At 48.8% G+C, this 20027-nt stretch overlaps 1 protein-coding gene and 1 non-coding gene across 4 annotated transcripts in view; both read right to left on the reverse strand.

Moving 5' to 3' along the window:
- LOC142572106 (adenylate cyclase type 1-like) overlaps window positions 1-20027 on the reverse strand; it is a 234123-nt gene that overhangs the window by 148064 nt on the left and 66032 nt on the right. For all 3 annotated transcript variants that reach the window (XM_075680972.1, XM_075680970.1, XM_075680971.1), the window contains exon 2: window positions 8364-9056. In XM_075680972.1, coding sequence (XP_075537087.1) covers window positions 8364-8936 — 573 coding nt within the window. In that variant the 5' untranslated portion in view covers window positions 8937-9056. The remainder of the gene's footprint in view (window positions 1-8363; window positions 9057-20027) is intronic.
- TRNAS-CGA (transfer RNA serine (anticodon CGA)) lies at window positions 4889-4961 on the reverse strand. The gene has a single exon. It is a non-coding gene; the product is annotated as a tRNA-Ser (tRNA).

Consider the following 20027-nt stretch of genomic DNA (forward strand, 5'->3'; position numbering starts at 1 on the left):
GGCGGGGCGGCGGACATTTTGGCCCGATCGTCGTCGCCGCAACACTCATCGCCAGGTGTTTCCAGGCGCGACTGCGGCGATGCGACCGCCTAGGGATCATCCTCGCATTCCAGTCATTGTGCCCGAAACAGGCGATGCCAAAGCAGGGATCTCATTCCAGTTATTGGGCCCGAAACAGGCGATGCCAAAGCAGGGATCTCGTTCCAGTCATTATGCCCGAAACAGGCGATGCCAAAGCAGGGACCATCTTCTCATTACAGTCATTGTGTCCGACCGGCAGCGCCACGACAGGGTGCTACGAGATCGTGCTCGACATGGTGCTACGGCATCGCTACGACAGTGTGCGTCACCATTAGCCCATTGTACATTCACGTGCTCGTCTTTTGAGGGGTTCCTTCTTGCCCTCAACTGCGAGAGTATAAAAACAGCTGCCCCCGGACGCCAAAAGGAGGGCTCCGATTTCTTCTGTTGAGTGAAGTGCTCTCCCGTCTCTCTACTTCGGTCAAACCTGACCGCCAACTCTTTGCGATGTTAAAATAAACAAGTTGTTTCGTTGTTACCAGTCGACTCATGCTTTGCCGGGACCTTCGGATGCTTCCAGTTGTACCCCAGGCCGCCAGGCCAACGCTACCCTTGGGGCTTGCGACCCAGGTACAACCACGGGCGTCAGCGCCGAGTTCCCAACAGATCGTACCAGCAGTCGGATCCAAACTCTGGCCAACCTTTCGCGTAGTATACGCGGTGGCCGAGATATCATCCCAGTCTATTCCGATACGGTGGTTAAATATACGCACCTCTGACAGGTGCACTCGCGCTACAAGAAGCACACAAAACTCTCGCCGACCGCACGCGAGAGCTTCCGCCAACAGAGCCGCGGCGACGCTCGCTCGCTCGTCGACAGTTCAGTCACGTCGCTCCGCGCAAAGCCGCGCGCGACCGCCGCGGTGCAAAGACGCACGTCTTCGCCTTCAATTAGCGGTTTGCCCCGCGTAAAGCAAGGCGCGCCGGCACCGATTACGCAGCCACATCACGTCATTCAACCACGTTTCCAACCGCCAACGAAGCTTCGGGGCAGAATGGCAGAGGGGGGCAGCCGCATCAAGTGCCCCGCAGCGCACTTCCGTAAAGACGCGCTGCATGCTGTGCCCTGGCCCCTGCTGCCCCCCCCCTCCCCTCGCTTATCCCCATTCTATAAAAACCGACGCACGCACGCACGCACGCACGCGCGGGCACACAGCTGACCTTTGGCGGCGCCTCTACCAGTCGACACGGAACTCATTACCATTCGTTGCAGATGGCGGTATAAGGCAAACGCGCTGCGCGCCTTGGTAAACGAGAGTAAAGTGAAAGCTCTCGTCTTGAAACGGCGAATCGTATGGTGCAGCACTTTATACTTTTCATTCACGACGTCTTTCTTTTCTTCGCCTTTGCGGTATAAGTATTCCTGTTTTGATTGGCCCGCGGCCCACATACGTCTGCCGCTTGTCATTTTGCACTTGGCGATAAAGGGCGGAAGTCGCAAAGCTTTCCGCTCGTAAGCGCTATTTGCCATTGGCTCGTCACCGTTGCTAATAATATGTCCGGAAGCAGGATTAGCTGAAATTCGCTCCACAGACAATTCTAGAGCGAGTGCTTTTTTTTTTTTTTTGTCAATACGGGCCCAGGCAACTGGGAGCGTTCGAAGGCATATTCAGTCTGCTTCGACTTTTTCGGAACCGCCTCACGGCTAAACGTCAATCGTGCTTTTCCGATGGGCTGTCAGCGAATAAAACGAAGGGCGAGTTTCCATTTCGCGCTCGTATGTACCGCGCGTGCCTAAGAGGCCGTTGCGTACAGTCACGAACTTGGCGGTGTGCTCCCCTATATACGTGGCTTCTTTTTGTTCCTGAAACGCTCGTGCTGCAAAATTTTCCACGACCTGATTTTTTTCGTTTATCCTCCAGTGAATTGCAGTACTTTCGCATTTACAGGTTAAAAAAAATTAAATTATGGGGTTTTACGTGCCAAAACCACTTCCCGATTATGAGGCACGCCGCAGTGGGGGACTCCGGAAATTTCGACCACCTGGGGTTCTTTAACGTGCACCTAAATCTAAGTACACGGGTGTTATTGCATTACGCCCTTATCGAAACGCGGCCTCCGTGGCCGGGATTGGCCGAAAATGGCGTCACCTGAGCGGGCTCGCCGATTGGCCGAACGTAACGTGACTTCGAGACACCGAAGGGCTTAAAAGCCAGAGACCGGGAGCAGCAAGGGAGCATTCCTTCATTCGTCTCTTTCGAGCTTCTTGCCACGGGCCGCAGCGTCCGAGTTGCTGCCGGCCCGCAATGGCTCTATGACTGTTAGTTTCATGGTCCTCTCACCGTAAATAATCTAAATAAACCACCAGTTTTTCATCCCGACGTCCTCCTCAACCTCGGCCAACTCCCGCACCCAACGGCAAGGTCCAAAATCTGGGGGACAGCAATTGGGATTGTCTTCCAAATCCTGACACCGGTGCGTAAACTTGGGACTGGGCGCCACCGCCACCTCTTGCGTCGACTTCCGACCACACCAAACCTCCTCGCTCACCCCCCCTCCTGCCGCCGCCGCCGCCACGATCAACGCCGACTGTCTGCTACTGCGAAAGCTAAATCTAACCTATAGCCTAGTACAACTTTACATTCTAACCCGCCCCAGTAGTTAAGTGGCTATGGCGCGGTGCTCCTGAACCCGAAGTCGCGGGTTCGACCTCGTCCACGGCAGCAACCGCGTTCCAACGGGGAAGGAATGAAAAAAAAAAAAAGAATAGTTCGTATACCGTGCACTGGATGCACGCTAATAACCCCAGGTGGTCCACATTAATTCGGTGTCCCCCTAATACCGCGTGCCTCGCAATCGGCTAGTGTTTTTGGCACGTAGAACCATAGAATGCAATTTTAATAAAACCTCGACCGAAAGAATAAAGGAAACGAAGTAGACCAAACGCGCTGCAACAGGTGTCTAATTACTGAAGCGGCGAACACATCCAGCGAGTGCAACCGCCGACCACCCGTCTTTCGCAGACACCGTCTGTCTCTCTCCTTTATTTATCGTTGCGAAACGAAAGCGAAAAACTAATGTACGCGTAGTCGTGGGCCGTCTAGACTGTCAATCTCGCTCGCTATGCACACAACTACGTGCTTCCCGCCTTTTTCCCCGTTACGCCCATCCCTTCGAGATGTCACATGTCTTCTATTTAGGCGCCACACAAAATCCAAAACAGTAAAACGGTAAGGAACAAAGTCGCGTAAGTGTGAACGAATAGCTCTATCGCCCATTCGGCTCCTCGCTGGCGCTCAGTTTCGAAAAGGCTCGAATTTTAAGCGCCAGGCACAATGTGAAACCGTCAACAGGAAGAATAACATATCATTTGTTTATTTATTTTTCCGCTCGCGCATAAACGCGCGAATTTAAACGAGACATGCACGACAGTCGCGCATTCGTTTCGCACGCATCAAAGCGCGCACAGTATTTAATAAAAAATACAACTAATCAGATGAAAAGGAAGCTTGTCCATTCCTATGGTACCGACGAAATCTCGCGTGCATCAAACCAATTTCTATGCAAATAATGCGTCCCCGCCTTATCGTACAACGTCGAGAGGAGCGTCGATGCGCAGTCAGTCGTGTGTTTGCGCCGTCCCACTCGCTCCAACATACACACGCGACTACACCTCGCTTTTACTCGTTCCGGAACAATCGAGAGCACGCTGCGGCAGCGGCCTCAATCCGTCGCCTCCCCCCCCCTCTCTCTCTCTCTCTCGGCGGGACTACCGCATTTCCTCGTGTAATAGACCCACCCACAATGCACGCACACACTTCTGTCCTTGTGAAATTAAGTTCGTCATTTTTTTTTTGTCACCTGGCGCAAAAATAAATATATCAATAAATGAAAAGAAATCATACTCGACTTTTACGGGGTCGGTGTTCAACATCTGTTCGCTTTTTTATCTCGGGGTGATTGGCCAGCGCCATTCGACTATCTTGGGAATCGGTAAAATTTGCCGATGGATCCCCATGGCGCGGATCCCAATGACCTGCGACGAAGTCGTGATTAGCCGCCGTGGTTGCTCAGTGGCTATGGTGTTGGGCTGCTGAGCACGTGGTCGCCGGATCGAATCCCAGCCGCGGCGGCCGCATTTCGATGGGGGCGAAAAGGGAAAACACCCGTGTACTTAGATTTAGGTGCACGTTAAAGAACCCCAGGTGGTCGAAATTTCCGGAGTCCCCCACTACGGCGTGCCTCATAATCAGAAAGTGGTTTTGGCACATAAAACCCTGTAATTTAATTTAGTACGCCATCGTTCGCAGCAAACTGCCTTGACCGCACTGAAAACGACGCACTGTGTGTCGACAACGACATCCGTGAGAGTTTCCGATTTGTAATAGTGGGACCAATAAGCGCTGCGTGAAGCGGCAGGTGAACGAAAATTAATGTTTGATTCGCGTACACGGTGTACGCGTTGTTTAATTAAGACAAGTAAGATGTGTATCGGTATTTTCTTGTTATCGACGTCGTGATACGACATTTCTATTCTAAGAAAATAAAGGGGAAAAAAGAGAGAGAAAGAAAATTCCGTCGAACCTTTTTATTCCCGCGTAATGAACCCGCCCCCTGCATATATATATATATATATATATATATATATATATATATATATATATATATATATATATATATATATATATATATATATATATATATAAACGAGAAGAAAGGGGGTTAATCGAGGGGCCCGATTTTTTTAGTCGTATCATAAGAAGCCAACAAACACTGACACCAAGGACAACATAGGGGAAATTCTGCTTAATAAATGAAATAAAGAAACGATAAGGAAATGGAAATTAAAGTGGATGAGAAAACAACTTGCCGCAGGTGGGAACCGAACCCACAACCTTCGCATTTCGCGTGCGATGCTCTACCAATTGAGCTACCGCGGCGCCGTTTTCTCATCCACTTTCTTGGGTATTTATGTGTCCTAGTAGAACCCTGGGAGTGTTAGCCAGCGCCACCACTCACAGACCTGTTTTTTCATCCACTTTAATTTCCATTAACTTATCGTTTCTTTATTTCATTTATTAAGCACAATTTTCCCTATGTTGTCTTTGGTGTCACTGTTTGTTGGCTTCTTATGATACGACTAATAAAATCGGGCCCCTCTGTTAACCCGCTTTCTTCTCGTTTACTACATAACGAGGGACTCGAATCCGGCAACATTGATGCCTTCAGGTAGCATATGTGGGTTTATTGACCAGTTGCCTTCACCCAAAAAAGATCACGTTCTCGTGACGCCTGCGGCAAAAAGACGTTCCACGTCCGCCGCCAAGGTCTGTGAGTGGTGGCGCTGGCTAACACTCCCAGGGTTCTACTAGGACACATAAATACCCAAGAAAGTGGATGCGAAAACGGCGCCGCGGTAGCTCAATTGGTAGAGCATCGCACGCGAAATGCGAAGATTGGGGGTTCGGTTCCCACCTGCGGCAAGTTGTTTTTTCATCCACTTTAATTTCCATTAACTTATCGTTTCTTTATTTCATTTATTAAGCACAATTTCCCCTATGTTGTCCTTGGTGTCAGTGTTTTTTGGCTTCTTATGATACGACTCTACATATATATATATATATATATATATATATATATATATATATATATATATATATATATATATATACTGAACAGAAATTACGCAGAGCAAACGCAGATCTTGGACGGAATCTGTGCGAAGCTTTCGTGAGGCAGGGCTATATTACCTATTCGGCAAGACAGCAGGGACCCAGCACCTACGGCCAGGACAGTCCGGCAGGGCTCGCAAAGAAACCTTCGCTTTAAATAATGGGTTCGTTACGCGAGTAAATGCGGCACTCGTGAGAGAGACACGAAGCACGTCCGGCAAAAAGTCAGTCAGCGACACTCCCCCCCCCCCCCCCCCCCCCCCCGGCGCGTGTCTGCGTGGCCCACGCGTTCCACACAGGATTACGCACACGCACACTACGTAGGAGCGGGCGCGGTGCGAGTGTCGTGTATGACGTACGCGCGCAGCTGCTGTGTCATTCAAGCCCTCCCCCGCCTCCCTTCTCACTTCGCGCCTTCAGTTCTAAAATACGCGCGTCCATGTTCCAATTTCTCTAGCACTATAGTTTCATGCAACTGTGTGCTCTATATGAACCCTGTTCGGCTGGCTGCGTCACCGTAAGCGTAGACGCCAAAAAAAAAAAAAAGAAAAAAGAGGAAAACCGGCCTATAGCAACAATTGAAAGTGAGCTAGCTTGATCGTGACAGAAGTGAGATAACACTTCGAAAGAGAGATAACGTACCTTAACTTTATTCACGAACGCAAGGGAGAGTATACGGTGCATGCATCTCAGAGGTGTCGACTATACGCGCATCCCCTATGAGTATTCACACATTATAGGATATACGCGCGTTCACAGCACGTGAGCATGCAAGTCACGCAGAACTAGCACACAGATCAGAAAGAACAGAGACGAACAGTAATTCTGTTCACAACAAGCGTCGAACAGATTGAGAGCGCAAATCACACGTAAGCGCAGACCGCTACAACCGCTGGGCATTAGCAGCACTCCATCTGACCAACACGTAAGGAGCGCGCATGAGTGCGCTATATGCCTCTGTGGTACGCCATAGCCCTTCTGCACTCTCATGAGAGAGTTTTAGCGCGTTTTAAACAGGAGATGCCATACAGTTCGGGGTGAAAATCGCCGCTTTGCTAGTGCCAAAGCGCAATTTATTAGCACAGTTTAACTTAATATTTTTCCCCCGCCGACCAAGTCCGGTCCAGTCCGCTTGTCGAGACGAAATCCGGTCATCGGGTTCGCGCAAGCTCTAGAGAGTCGCACCGTGGGAGTGTCGAGGCGACTTCAGTCAACCCGCCAGCGATGGCTGTGTTGCCTCGCCCAACACGCTTGACAAGATGCACGCAAACGCTGTCGGGTCGGGATCGGTCAGCTCGACATCTGACTCGACCCGCCTGCGCCGAGTCGTAAACGCGAAAGATGCTTTAGTAACGAACAAGCTGTTGCGGCAAGGCTGAATGCGCAGGCGCTCCGTCTTCCCCACCGCTTTACACACTTTCCGTCTCACAGCGCTGTTCCAAACTGGTTAGCGGCAGTTAGGTGTTCAGTCTGAGGGCGCATGCGGTCGCTATGTAGTACTAGTGAAAGCATGAAATATTTCTCATCGCGTATAGGTGCTACGAGAACGCTCATTCAGCCTGGGACGACATACGAGGCGAAAGTATGCAAATTTTCGCGCGCGCGTTTAAGGCCTTGCACGGGGAAGAGGAGGCGCAGAGACGACTTGTTCAACGATTTCCATTAGGCGTGGGACGAAAGCGGATAATATAAGCACGCGCGAAAAGACCACGAAGAATCGCTTGAACTGCATGCGCGGAGTTCGCGGACTAGTTAGTAGTCTATACACGAGACATTTTTGGTTACCCTGCAGCACATGTGGAGCCGTCTCAACTGTTCCCACGAGATAGCAAGCAGGTTTTTAAAATTCAGCGCGAAAGTTTTAGAATATTCCGGACAATGGGGTCTTGCTTTCATTCCGAATCACACGGCGTAGGTGCCGGAAAAGGGTACAACTGTGATTATATGTGCTTTGTCTATCCGTGAACATTTCCTGCCTGCAACGGATCAAGTGTCATGGAATATTTATCATGACGGAGTTCCTTAATTCATGGAAAGAAAATGCTCCAGTACGTGTTGCGAAGTGTATAGGGGGAATCTCCTCATGCGAAGTTTCACTTGAATGGACGCTTTGATCGACATACATGGCTTCATCTAGCCATTTTACTGTCTGCTGGTAACGAGCTATCCTTGTTCACTGACTGCCGTCGAGCAAACCCGGGCGCCCGAGAAACTCGGCGCATCCCGCATAGAAACCTTGATGCCGCGTTATTGTAACGTTTCTTGCTTTTGAATTGCCCTTCGTCAGCTTGCACGAGACATATCGCTATATCGGCCACTCGGCGAGACGGATGACAAGAAATAAATAGGATAGCAGAAGAGGAAACGAATGTTCACACTGTGCGGCCCGTGGATTTGATTAGGGGGTCGGAATCTTCGACTTGTTTTTGTCGGGACAAACGCGGAAGCTGTTTCCCCGCTTGGCTTCGTGCTACGCAGAAATTTTACTTCAACAACAACGTACTCGTAGCAATAAATAATTTTCTGCCGTTCCCTTCGCCCGTTAGCAAGCACTTTCGCAGTCTTGCGCAGAGAACGAGGCGGCGTACATTTATACACTTCTCGAAAATGTCCGCGTATACACACGCAGAACACCGACAGCGCGCCAGAGGGCTGCGCCGTCCGACTCACCTGCACCGTCCTGTCCTGCCCGGGCGGGACGTGGGCGCAGAAGACGGCGCACAGCGCGTGCACGACGCACAGGGCGGCGCCCAGCAGCAGCGCGACCCTCGTGCGCACCGGCAGCATGGTGTACGCCAGGAAGAGCACGAACAGCAGCTCCCAGAGGCCGTCGGCGGGGCCGCCGCGCCGCAGCTGCCAGAAGCCGTCGCCCACCGACCACGGCATGGACAGGAGCGAGAAGGTGGAGGCGAGCGCCAGCGCGCCGTGACACAGGGCCAGCAGGGCGGAGTCCTCGAGCCGGCGCAGGGCCATGAAGCTGAAGGCGCCCAGGAACAGCAGGCCGTGCACCAGGTGCAGCAGCCCGAGCAGGGAGGGCGAGCCGCGGCGGTACGCCAGGTCGATCGAGGCCAGCGTCACGTTCAGCGTCACCAGCAGCCCCAGGACGCTGGCGATCGAGGACTGCTGCAGCTTGAAAGTGTAGCGCTGGTACAGTTGCTCCAGGTCGGCGTTCTCGAAGCGCCGGCCGCGCAGCAGTCTCGAGAAGGCCGCCTTGCGGTGCATCGCCTTCACCGAGTGGTCCATCGCGCGAGTAGGAGGCCCGAGGAACGCCCGCCGCTTGGCGCAGTTCTACCCTGCAACTTCGGCACGGGCGGCTGTGTGCTGCAGTCCCGTGTTCAGCTCGTCTCCATGCTGACAAACGGCCTGCGCAACACAATAAAAGTGGAGGACCTGTAGGACGGCAACACACGTCTGTGACGCAGCAACCTTGCGTCGACTTTACTGCTCCCTCTGCAACGTAAACCCTCCGTATCGTCTAGCGTACCATACACGTATTATACGTCACGTGCTACATTTATTACAGGCTTAGCATTCGGCACTGGTGCGAGTGGGGAAAGAAGCCAAACCATTTCTTCTGCTTGTCTTGCATAGGGCATCCTGTAATAGAAGAGCAACTTAAATTTTAAATGTTTTGTTCGTTTCATGCGTGATGCGTATGATGGGTGCCATTATTCAGAGGGCCATTGTAGGTGGGCATACAGTAGCAAATTCCTTGACCGAGAAAGGTAAAACTTGTTTGCGATGTGGAAAAACCCAGCTTCGCCACGGCATCCCGTCTGACAACCTGACACAACCTGTTGGAACAGTCATGGGAAAGGTATAAACGCTTGCATGGCGGAGCCAGTACAAATCTCACTAATATAGGACACAGCCTTCAATAATCTATACGCCAGATTCTCGCCAACGACAACGTATATTGAGAATGGGCCACAGTAATTCACAAGGCACTGGCAAGTGTTTCATACACGCGTTGAAACGGAAAATGTCAACGATTGTACCGCTATAAATTCCACTGGAAAGATGTGATTGATGTGTCACAGTTTTCGTAACTTCAGCTAACCCAACCGCTCTGGGGACTACTAAAGGGCATTGGCCAGAAAAAAACGAAAGAAAATAAAAGCTGTTTGCGATTACAAAATGACCCGCTACGATAAGGCACAACGACCTGAAGATGCAGCGCGCATTAAATGACATCTAAGAGTAGCGAAAATTTTTCCGTTTGCAATACGATCAAGCAAAACACAATTACAGTATTTAAAAAAGGAAGAAAGAAAGAGGGAAGGAAAGATAGAAAAGGCTTGTGTCCTTTCAAGCCCGCGAAACAGACAAACAGTAGGCAGGCCAGTCGCGGCCTACGCTGACATTTTCTTTTCCTTTTTTTTTTTGCAAACAAGGAAAACAACACTAAATATATATAACAAAATAAATGACCATCGAAAGCATGAAACACTGTCATAAGACAGCGTGTATCTTCAACATCCTTTTCTTTTTTTCTGCCATCAGGCTCCGACGCTCAAACAGCCGTTTACGTCCGCCGTTCTTCCCCCCCCCCCCAACATACGCTTTCTTTTTTTCCCAATATCATTTCCTGCAGCGCGCACACACACACACACACACACACACGAAGCAGCGATTAGGAGGTCGCATCTCCCCTCTAACCCCATTTCCCCAAACCGCCAACCCTTTCACGGTCATCCGCGTGCAGTCGCACACGTGGCACCCACATTCGCTCGCCTTTTCCCTCACCACCCACTTTACCCGTTGCGTCTCCCTACCGCGAAGCACTGACGTCCCATTACGGCACCGTGCTCGGAACGCGCAGACAAGCCCTCGCAGGCACGAGAGAGGCAAAAGAAAGAAAGAAAAATCCCACGGGATGCGCACAAGAGCCGACGGTCGAACGCCTTCGGTTTTAGCCCACTCGCTTCTCCCCTTCCCGGTCCCTATACCCGTCCCCGATATAGATAAAGAAAACACGGGGCTCAGCGGAAGGCGGATAATATGTGGAAACAAGTGCGCCTCTCCAAGTGTGGTCAACTATACAGCGAGGGACGAAATACAAGCGGAAAACGTAAAAGAAAAACAAAAGCAAGGGGGGGGGGGAGGGAGGAAACAATGGAAAGGAATTGACGCAAAGAGAGCACTTATCGAGCGGTAAGGATGGCGCAGCGATTTGTCTCGGAAACAAATTACGGGAAACAAAAGCGCCGCGCAGGCGCCACCACCTCCTCGAAGGTTGTCGCAGCGGGGGTGCTCTCTTTCTTTGTTTTGTGCGCCGCTCGCCACCGGTCTTCCTTAGTCTTTTTCGTCGAAGAAAGGAGAAATACCCACTGTCTCAGATTGCGAAAGGACAAAGTACGGGCTGTGCAGAACGCGAATGCTCGGTTACTGCCGTGCAACCAAAGCGATTCCCGTGATGCCAGCCACTCAATAAAACACGCAAAAAATGAGCACGAAACCGCGCATACAAGCAGAAAAGGCGATTGCAGGGATGTCCGTTGGAACATCTGTCACTGAGACTTCTTTTCTACCTTCGCGGAAAGCGCAGTCCCTTTCCGCAAGTTTACTCAAATTGTCCGCAATTAAACATTTTCGGCAAATCTATTTATTTCTGCTAAGCTTTCCATCTTGAGTATTTAACACGTAAGTGGGTGGCAAGGCTTTCCCACGAACTTCGGTTGGAAAGTCGTAACCGTACTGTGAACGACATTTCACAGTGTAATTCCTTTTTTTAGTTTTTTTTTCTTTATCAAACGGCCAGTTAACCGAAGCAGCGGCTGTACAAGTTCGCATATTTAATTATTTATCTTTCAATACTTCTTTTTCTCTTTCGCTCATCAAAAGTGGTGTCTGAATGGTGCGTGACAAATCTAAACCTCTTCGCTGCTAAAATGTCGCCAGTGACGACGTTTGAAGCTGCAGCCCGCCAGGCGCGAACGCCTTGAGCCACCGCGAATCCAGGATCAGACGCGCGATGGCGCGACTTCCTCCCGCGGTCGTCACGGTTGGCTCCTTTCGTCGGCGCCCCGCCCGATTTCGTTCAGCGCATTGCATTGCTTTTTTTCTTTCAAGGTCTCTCCGTACGGAAAAATTCGAGGCGCTAGAATCCGAACAACGCTAGTTATTCGATCGAGGAGTCAAGTGTGCAATCACATGGGCCGATCACGGAAGTATAACAGAAGTCTAACAAGCGGAGAGTAAAGAAAATGAGAGGGAGCGAGCGAGCGAGCGAGCGAGCGAGAGAGAGAGAGAGAGAGAGAGAGAGAGAGAGAGAGAGAGAGAGAGAGAGAGATCGACTGAATTCTGCAGTTAGAAACGATAATCGGAAAGCACAGAATTAAAGAAAAAAAATGAAATAAAGGAAACGAAGTCACAAAGGTGGCAGACAAAAGTCGCCCATCTTAGCGTCATGCGACTTTCGTGTTTAGAACCGTGTTTACGTGATGTAAAACAACTTAACCTACCAACCGTTCTGTGTGAATTCTGCTGTCATATAAACCGGCCGATATGCTAAGGTGAAGCAGTTAGTCTCGAACATCTGAGGCAAAACAACTTTCGATGTCTATATATACCTCTGTTATCAGCGCAACGATGACAAACACCAAAAGCGAGTTTACCTTCGAATTTATCTCTCTGCTGAGATGAGATCGACCGTTGTAGTAGGGTTTCTGCCACCTACAACGTCTCGTGCACGGCTCGTCAGTCGAAATCTGCCGCTGGCAGTGCGCTTGCGCCAGCCACGATAGAATGGATAACGTCTCTCCACGGAAAGTAATAAAGTAATAGCAATAACAAAATGCGCACTATCGTACGGCTCAGCGCCACTGAGAGAAAAAAAGAGAAGAGTTTTCAAGAGGAACGCGGAGTTTGTCGCTGCTCGGAGAACGAAGAACGGAAGCGAGCGATCCGAAAATGACCGCCCCTGACACGTGGTTCAGTACGCGTAGGAAGCGCCCGCAGTGCGGCATTTCATCTGCGGGCACGTTGAGAATTCGTGCGCTGGCTCCTTTGGCGCTGTCTCCATTGGTCCAGCATAGCAACGAACGCCATGTCAACGTGCAGGAGGAAAGCCGCCCCCTTTCCCAAAGGATACGATTCAGGTCCATGCAGTATTCACGAAATGCTCTTACGCTATCTAAAAGCTCGTAATGTAACATGTCAGCCAATCGTGGCGCTGGACGTTTTATTATCGAAGGCTTGTGACGCAAACATGAACGAAAAATTTCGTAAATGCGGCTCCTGCGGTACCCTGCAGCGCAACCAAAACGATTAAGCCTCGTCAGCCAATCAGGGAAGCCAATGCATACACGATAATACGATTAACCTTCGGCTGCGAATTACTGCCTTCGTTTTGGGCACCACATACATATGCGCACGATGATGCAACAGCGGCCAAAATTTTGCGCTCATCCCCTCAACCACTTCAGCGCTATTCAACGCTGAAGTGGTTGAGGGGATGAGCGCAGGATTCAGCGCTTCAGCGCTTGGTGACATGGCCCCGTTGCTCGACAAGATGACGTCGCAAGGAACTCAACTTACATATGCGACCGCCGGCGGACCAGTTTCATTTGTTGCCCATAAAATTTCCATTCCAGGAAGCACATCGAACCAATTAATGTTGACATTCATTCGGTGACAACAAATCACGCCTCTTCTCAACGAACACCATTCACGTGCGTGTCTTCCTTACGTATACATTATTGTCACCAATTTAGAACGGTTAGCTGCATAATCAGCACCCGTGAGACCCGTGAATGTGTCAAACGACCGCAGCCTTCACGGAGAGGGTCTATACGCTGGATTCGTACTAATGTTTACATAGCAAAGCAATAGTCCTGCACGCTTTTAGGCGGCTCCTCCCCCTTTCTATAAAGCTCATCGCTACGAACAAAGAACCATTGTGACGAATATACACATCCACCGCCGGAAAATAAACACCGTTGCAAATACCCCGCAGACGATGATGGCGTGAGTAATGCGTTCCAGAGAAACAGGTTGATCCCTCAATCCCAGAACAGACGGGAAATGAAAAGCACCCAATTGGTTGCTTCTACATATATATATATATATATATATATATATATATATATATATATATATATATATATCAGAAGACTCCAACAAACACTGACACCAAGGACAACATAGAGGAAATTACTTGTGCTTAATAAATGAAATAAAGAAACGATCCGCCGCCAAGGTCTGTCAGTGGTGGCGCTGTCTAACACTCCCAGGGTTCTACTAGGACACATAAATGCCCAAGAAAGTGGATGGGGAAACAGCGCCGCGGAAGCTCAATTGGTAGAGCATCGCACGCGAAATGCGAAGGTTGTGGGTTCGGTTCCCACCTGCGGCAAGTTATTTTTTTCATCCACTTTAATTTCCATGAATTTATCGTTTCCTTATTGCATTTATTAAACACAAGTAATTTCCCCTATGTTGTACTTGGTGCCAGTGTTTGTTGGCTTCATATGATGTGACTAATAAAAATCGGGCCCATCTGCTACCCCCTTTCTTCTCGTTTATATATATATATATATATATATATATATATATATATATATATATATATATATATATATATATATATATATATATATATATATATATATATATATATATATATATATAAGAAACGAATAAAGATATACTATGTGACGGTGCGTGTCCGCGGTCAGCAATTAGAAATTTGTGCGACACCGAAAAGCACATCTCTCTCTCTCTGTTTACTCTCTTCCTCGTATACTTACTCTTGTTCAGCATACTCGTTATATTACACGCTGACTCGGTTCTACTAGGGCAACAAAATGACACCAAAGAAAGCATGCGGTTCGTCCTCATCTTTCGGCAACTATATACGCGGAACAATAACTGGCGTTCAGGCACTATGAAGGATTCAAACCTTGATCCGTGCGCTCAAAAGCGCTCAACATCTCTTTCACCCAGGAATCAAAAGGAATGAAACGCGGAAAGCGCTGTTCAATTTTGCCACCGAACTTTACTGACAGAACCGCGGCCGTTTCCCGTGCTTCATAAAATATTAGGCAAGAAACGAGAAATTCCGGCGGGCGCGCTACAACAGTGTTGTTTCGCTGTGACGATGCGATGAGCACGTCCTCGTAATATACAAGTACTCCAACGCGATTGCTTCAACAAAAAATAAATAGATAAATAAGAAAAAAAGAATGAGCGAACGAACGACTGAAAGAAAGAAAAAAAGAAAGAAGGAAAGAAAGAAGAAAGAAAGAAAGAAAGAAAGAAAGAAAGAAAGAAAGAAAGAAAGAAAGAACAATGCCCGCTCGAAGCAACCCGGCGTGCTTGACTTGTGGAGCCCGAACGACCCCACGTATACATATGCCGTGCACCCGCTGGGCTTGCTGCGATAACCCCAACTGCATCCGGACTGCTCTCGTTTGAAACACACAGAATATCGCTGCACTGCATTGCGTTACTTTCCTTCTTTTTCATGCCGACACCGGCGGCTCTCCAAATGTGAGAGCCGGTGGGCTCTACAATAACGAGCTATAGTACGCATAGCGTCCAACTGAATGCGGATAGCATATGCGTGTGCGTATGCTTGTCCGTGCGTCCTTGCGCAGACGGCTTGTCATGTAGTTATGCGCCGGCATTGTTGTTCGTCTCGCGTTCGGTTGGCCCGGTGTTTCACTGTTTACTGTTATTCTTGAACGTACAGCTTTCCTTTGTTCTTCCTTTGCTTCGCTTGGAGCTTCAGTGCGCGAGATCTCTGATACATAGAACAAATAGAGAAAAAGAAAAGACAGAAAGAAACCTGGGAAACCGACGGATGTCGAAGTCAAGTTAACAGCACCTTCAGTTTAACTAAGCTACGAAACTACACGCGGCAGAGGCAGTTAAGAGAGAGGGTCCTCTTGACAGAGCGGAGCTCACGTGTACTTGGCTTAGCGCTTTAAAGTCACAGCTCACAGATCGCTCAGCGCAACTCTTCGTACATTGTTTTCACTGCCACGAAAATCTCCGACGGGAGAGTTCGTCGCCCACCGGCCGCGGCAGGCCCCGCACCGGATCGACCAGCTTCTCGGCCAGACATTCAAGCTGAACCGGTGTGCAAAGCAGCGGAACGAAACGACGCCAAAGAAACGACGCATCAGAAAGAAGACGAAGAATAAAACTTGCGGAAACAGCAACGAGAAAGAATTACCAAGGAAAAAGGGAGAGGAGGCAGAGTGCGTTGAAGCTTTTTACGCTCCGGAACGAGAGGAACAGAATAAAGACAATATGGATGACGAGGAGGAGGATGCGAGGGGGACGGCGGCGACAGGCCACGGTTGGCGTGTCCGTGGCGGTCGGCTGCGCGCGCAGGGATGTATACAGGAAGTTTAATATCCTCCTGCCCTGGCGCACAGCAGGAGCTCGCCGTGTTGTTTTCCAAAGCAAAACTGACTCCTTACAGCAACCCGACCGCACCACCTTTTTTTTTTTTTTTTCTGGCTCCACCCCCAAGATGCGGCAAGGGGCTGACGAAAAGAGCAACCCGAGAGAAGACCGAAAGGAGGGGAGGGTGGTGGTGGTGTCGGCGGCGGCGGTGAAACGCAAACAATATGACGGCGAAGAATATACACACTGTATGAAAGTGGCCCATGCCGCGCACGAATTTCGCCTGCAATGCCAAAACTACGGCCTCCCCATCACTTCCCCGCTCTGGATCCCACGCGGCTATAGACGTCAGGCGAAAGAGCTAATCAAGTGCGCGCGGGGGGTCACCTTCATTCACCTTCATTTACCTCTCGCCTCATTCACTGGCGCCTTCATAAACGGAACGAGGCGGGAAAAGGAAATAAGCGAGCGTGCGGCTTCCCGTCCGACACTGCGTAGCGGCGCGACGTGTGGAGAAACGCGGTTGCTTTGTTTTCCGTCCCCCCGCCCTTTCTTCTAAAGAAAAACCGTTGGGTTGCTTCGGTATATACGAGTTAATACATAATGCAACCTAGAGCGGGAGCTTTTTTTTGTTATTGTTTCTTTAACATGCGACAGGATTATTTGAACGTAGCTGCCAGGGTAGCAAAGGATATACTTTATTACGAATCACTGCTACCAAAAATAATTTTTTGAGAAACATTCTTTGGCGTTGCGCACATTCTAAACTCCCACGAGCCAAAGGCAACATATATAGAGACTACGACTAAACTGGGTTGCGTCATTTGGTGTACCCATATTCCTGAGAGACATTATTTCAACAAACTATAAATTAAATTTATATATAGGTTGTGCTGACGGAAACTGCTATCGATGCAGCACCACAGTGACAGCGCCTGGGGCACTGCTTATTGCTTCCGCATAAATGCGGTTTTCTCTGTTTCTTTCTTTCTTGAGGTGACGGCCTCAACCAGAGGCGCCAAAGTAAGATTATAAGCGAAATAGATGCTAACGCATCCAATACTTCCCGGAGGTAGACAGATACATAGAAGCGGTATAGCCACACACGGTTGGTTCTGTTCGCGCGCACTCATTCCGTGCCACTTAGATACGCAGGCCCTGTGGACATTCAAGACGGGGCACCTTGTATGCTACAGGTCTCCCCACGTGACCTTTCCCGTGCGTACTTGAGTACGGCTACCGTAAGCCGTGTGGACGTTCAGCAGGAGCGATTGTATGCAGTGCGTATTTTACAACTCTGGCACCTCGTCAGAATGCAGTTTGTCCCTGAAAGCACTATACACGTTAGTGCATAAACGTGTATAGACAAGTCCTTTTTCTACCCACGGGCTCGCACTCTGACTTTTTCTTTTTCGAGGCGACGACACGAACGGCACGTTGCGAAACACCGCGCGGCGGACAATGGCATTTCTGACCAAGAGTGACAACCACACCTAAATGACAGGACGCTGTAGCCTGTGAAGCAAGCGCCGGCGACCCTTCGCAAGGCCGTACAGGCTAGAAGGCCGACAACCACAGCGCACATGACTGAAGAGAAAACGTTCGCCGCGCACCCTGAGTCACGACACGTACAAGCTATAGGCCAGCCGTGATGGCGCAGTGGCTTTTGTGTTGCGTTTCTAAACCCGCATACTAGTAGTAGCAGTCCTTCCATGGTAGTGGTAAGCTTTATTGTGGAAAAAAAAAAAAGAAAATCTGCGCTGAACCGGGACCCTCAGTCCAGGGATCCGCTGGCCGAGGCGGCTACATCTCAGTGGATGTGAAATGCAAAAAAAAAAAAAAAAAGAAAAAAGGAAAGAAAGCGACCGTGTAGCGTACCGTGCATTGGGCGCATGTTAAAGATGCCCAGGCGGTCAAAATTGTTCCGAAGTTCCCTACTGCGGTGAGCCGCATAATGATATCGTTGTTATGGCACGCACAACCACATAATTTAAATAACAGTGCAAGCTAGAAAAAGGCACAGACAGACGGACGGACACATAAAGAATCAGTCCAGAAAAGCTAGCGTTACGTGCGTCTCCGTGTCTCTCTTTTTGTCCTCGACTACATCGTCACGTTGAACCACCCCGCACAAACCGCGCTATATATATATATATATATATATATATATATATATATATATATATATCCGTCATCTCGCAAAGCGCGGGCCGGCGTCGCGCGACGCACATTTGGTCGATACCTTGGTGCCGAGAATAAAAACACTTATTACAGTCTCAGTGCAAGCGAATGTCGCGCACCTGATTGTACGATTATTTTCGGCAAAGAATTTCAATAGAATAATCTTACAAGTTGCGCTAAGAAAAAAAATGAGCGCCCAATTTCGCGCAGCGAACAGAATGGCGCATTGAAAGCAACGTTTTTTGCCTGCTTTTACGTACACGCGTTGAATTGCATCGATCGAGATGCCTTTGAAGCCGGGAATTCAGAATTTACTGGCGCCACTCAATATACGAAAGGAACGAGTCCGCTTATGTCTTCCTAAACGAACGAATCTGTCATTCGGCATCATCACGCGCGCCTTCCTAATTAAGTTCGATACAAGTTTCTAAATTAGCATCGACACATAAGTGCTTTCTGTTCTCCACAAACCTGCGCGCTTCTCTCGAGATCGTTTTTTTTTTTTTGTCTCTTCCGACGGTGCGACGCATTAGCTTAATTGAACTCAGCGGGACGCAATACGCGGAATTTCATACGCACGAGCTAAAAATAAACCGCAACCTTCTTCCCCTTTTTTTCAAACCGAAATACAAGCAAACATGGCGGCGGCGAAGAGGAGCACTTTGATATGCTATAACACTAATGCACCGATCGCGGCGCGTTCTCGTTTCTTGTATAGTTAATTCGCTAGTGATATCCAATCCATTAATTAGCCGTGCAGTTAAGCAGCCGCTGCACGAAGCGCGCAAATCAAAGCAAAACGAAAAAGGGCGCATGAAGCTTTCCTTTGTGGGTGGAAATAGAAATTAAAAAAGAAACGTAAAAATAACGCGCACACGAAGCAACAATATTCCGTGATTTGCATAATATATCTTCAGCGCCAACAGCACCCCACAGTGACGTCATCATTTTAACCTCACCACTTATTATCGTGCATACATACGATGCAACACCAGGGAAGAAGACTAAGAATGGCGCGCATATGAGCGGTATATATGGGGGAATGGTGGACGTCTTTAAGCACAGTAAGTGCGAAGTTTACGACAGCATGAAAGGCAGGACACGTGAAAGCACTTTTGCTTGTCGGGGCTTCCATATATATCAATATTTTTTTTTTACATCTCTTCTTTCCTTTCATTATGTTTTTTTTTTTTTATCTTTGTAGTGAAATGCTGAATGAAAAAAAGAAAGGTAGCAACTAGCGGAGAAAGTACCAGACACGCAAGCATAACTATTTATTGAATGCAGGCCCCACGCCGCCAAGCAACTTGTTACTGGGTAAAACTTAAGCGAGGCATGTCAGTGACGCACACTTGTAAAGAATACTTGAAATCTGTATGCGAAAAGAAAAACCGCGATAACCACTGCGGCGCTCAAAGAAGAACGAAAGAAAGAAAGAAAACGTGTGCTTACAGTAAGCAGAAATACAGTGCAGGAGGAGTAACAAAGCGCATTAATAAATATGCAGCGTCCCCCGCAGTAAGCTTAAGCAACACAATAAGCATATGGTCTTTGAGCGTTCTTGTGGCTACAATATCGTTATGAGCGGCACGGACATATCAGCGAAGGCAGATAATTAAAAAAGAAAGGAGCGGGCAATATTCTATTGCAGTACGAAATGTTAACTATAGACCCTCCTTCGCCATTGATGCCTTTGAGTAACTACGCTTAAATTACTCTCAGTCATATATATATATATATATATATATATATATATATATATATATATATATATATATATATATATATATATATATA

This window comes from Dermacentor variabilis, chromosome 2 (assembly GCF_050947875.1).
Source record: "Dermacentor variabilis isolate Ectoservices chromosome 2, ASM5094787v1, whole genome shotgun sequence".
Lineage (NCBI taxonomy): Eukaryota > Metazoa > Arthropoda > Arachnida > Ixodida > Ixodidae > Dermacentor > Dermacentor variabilis.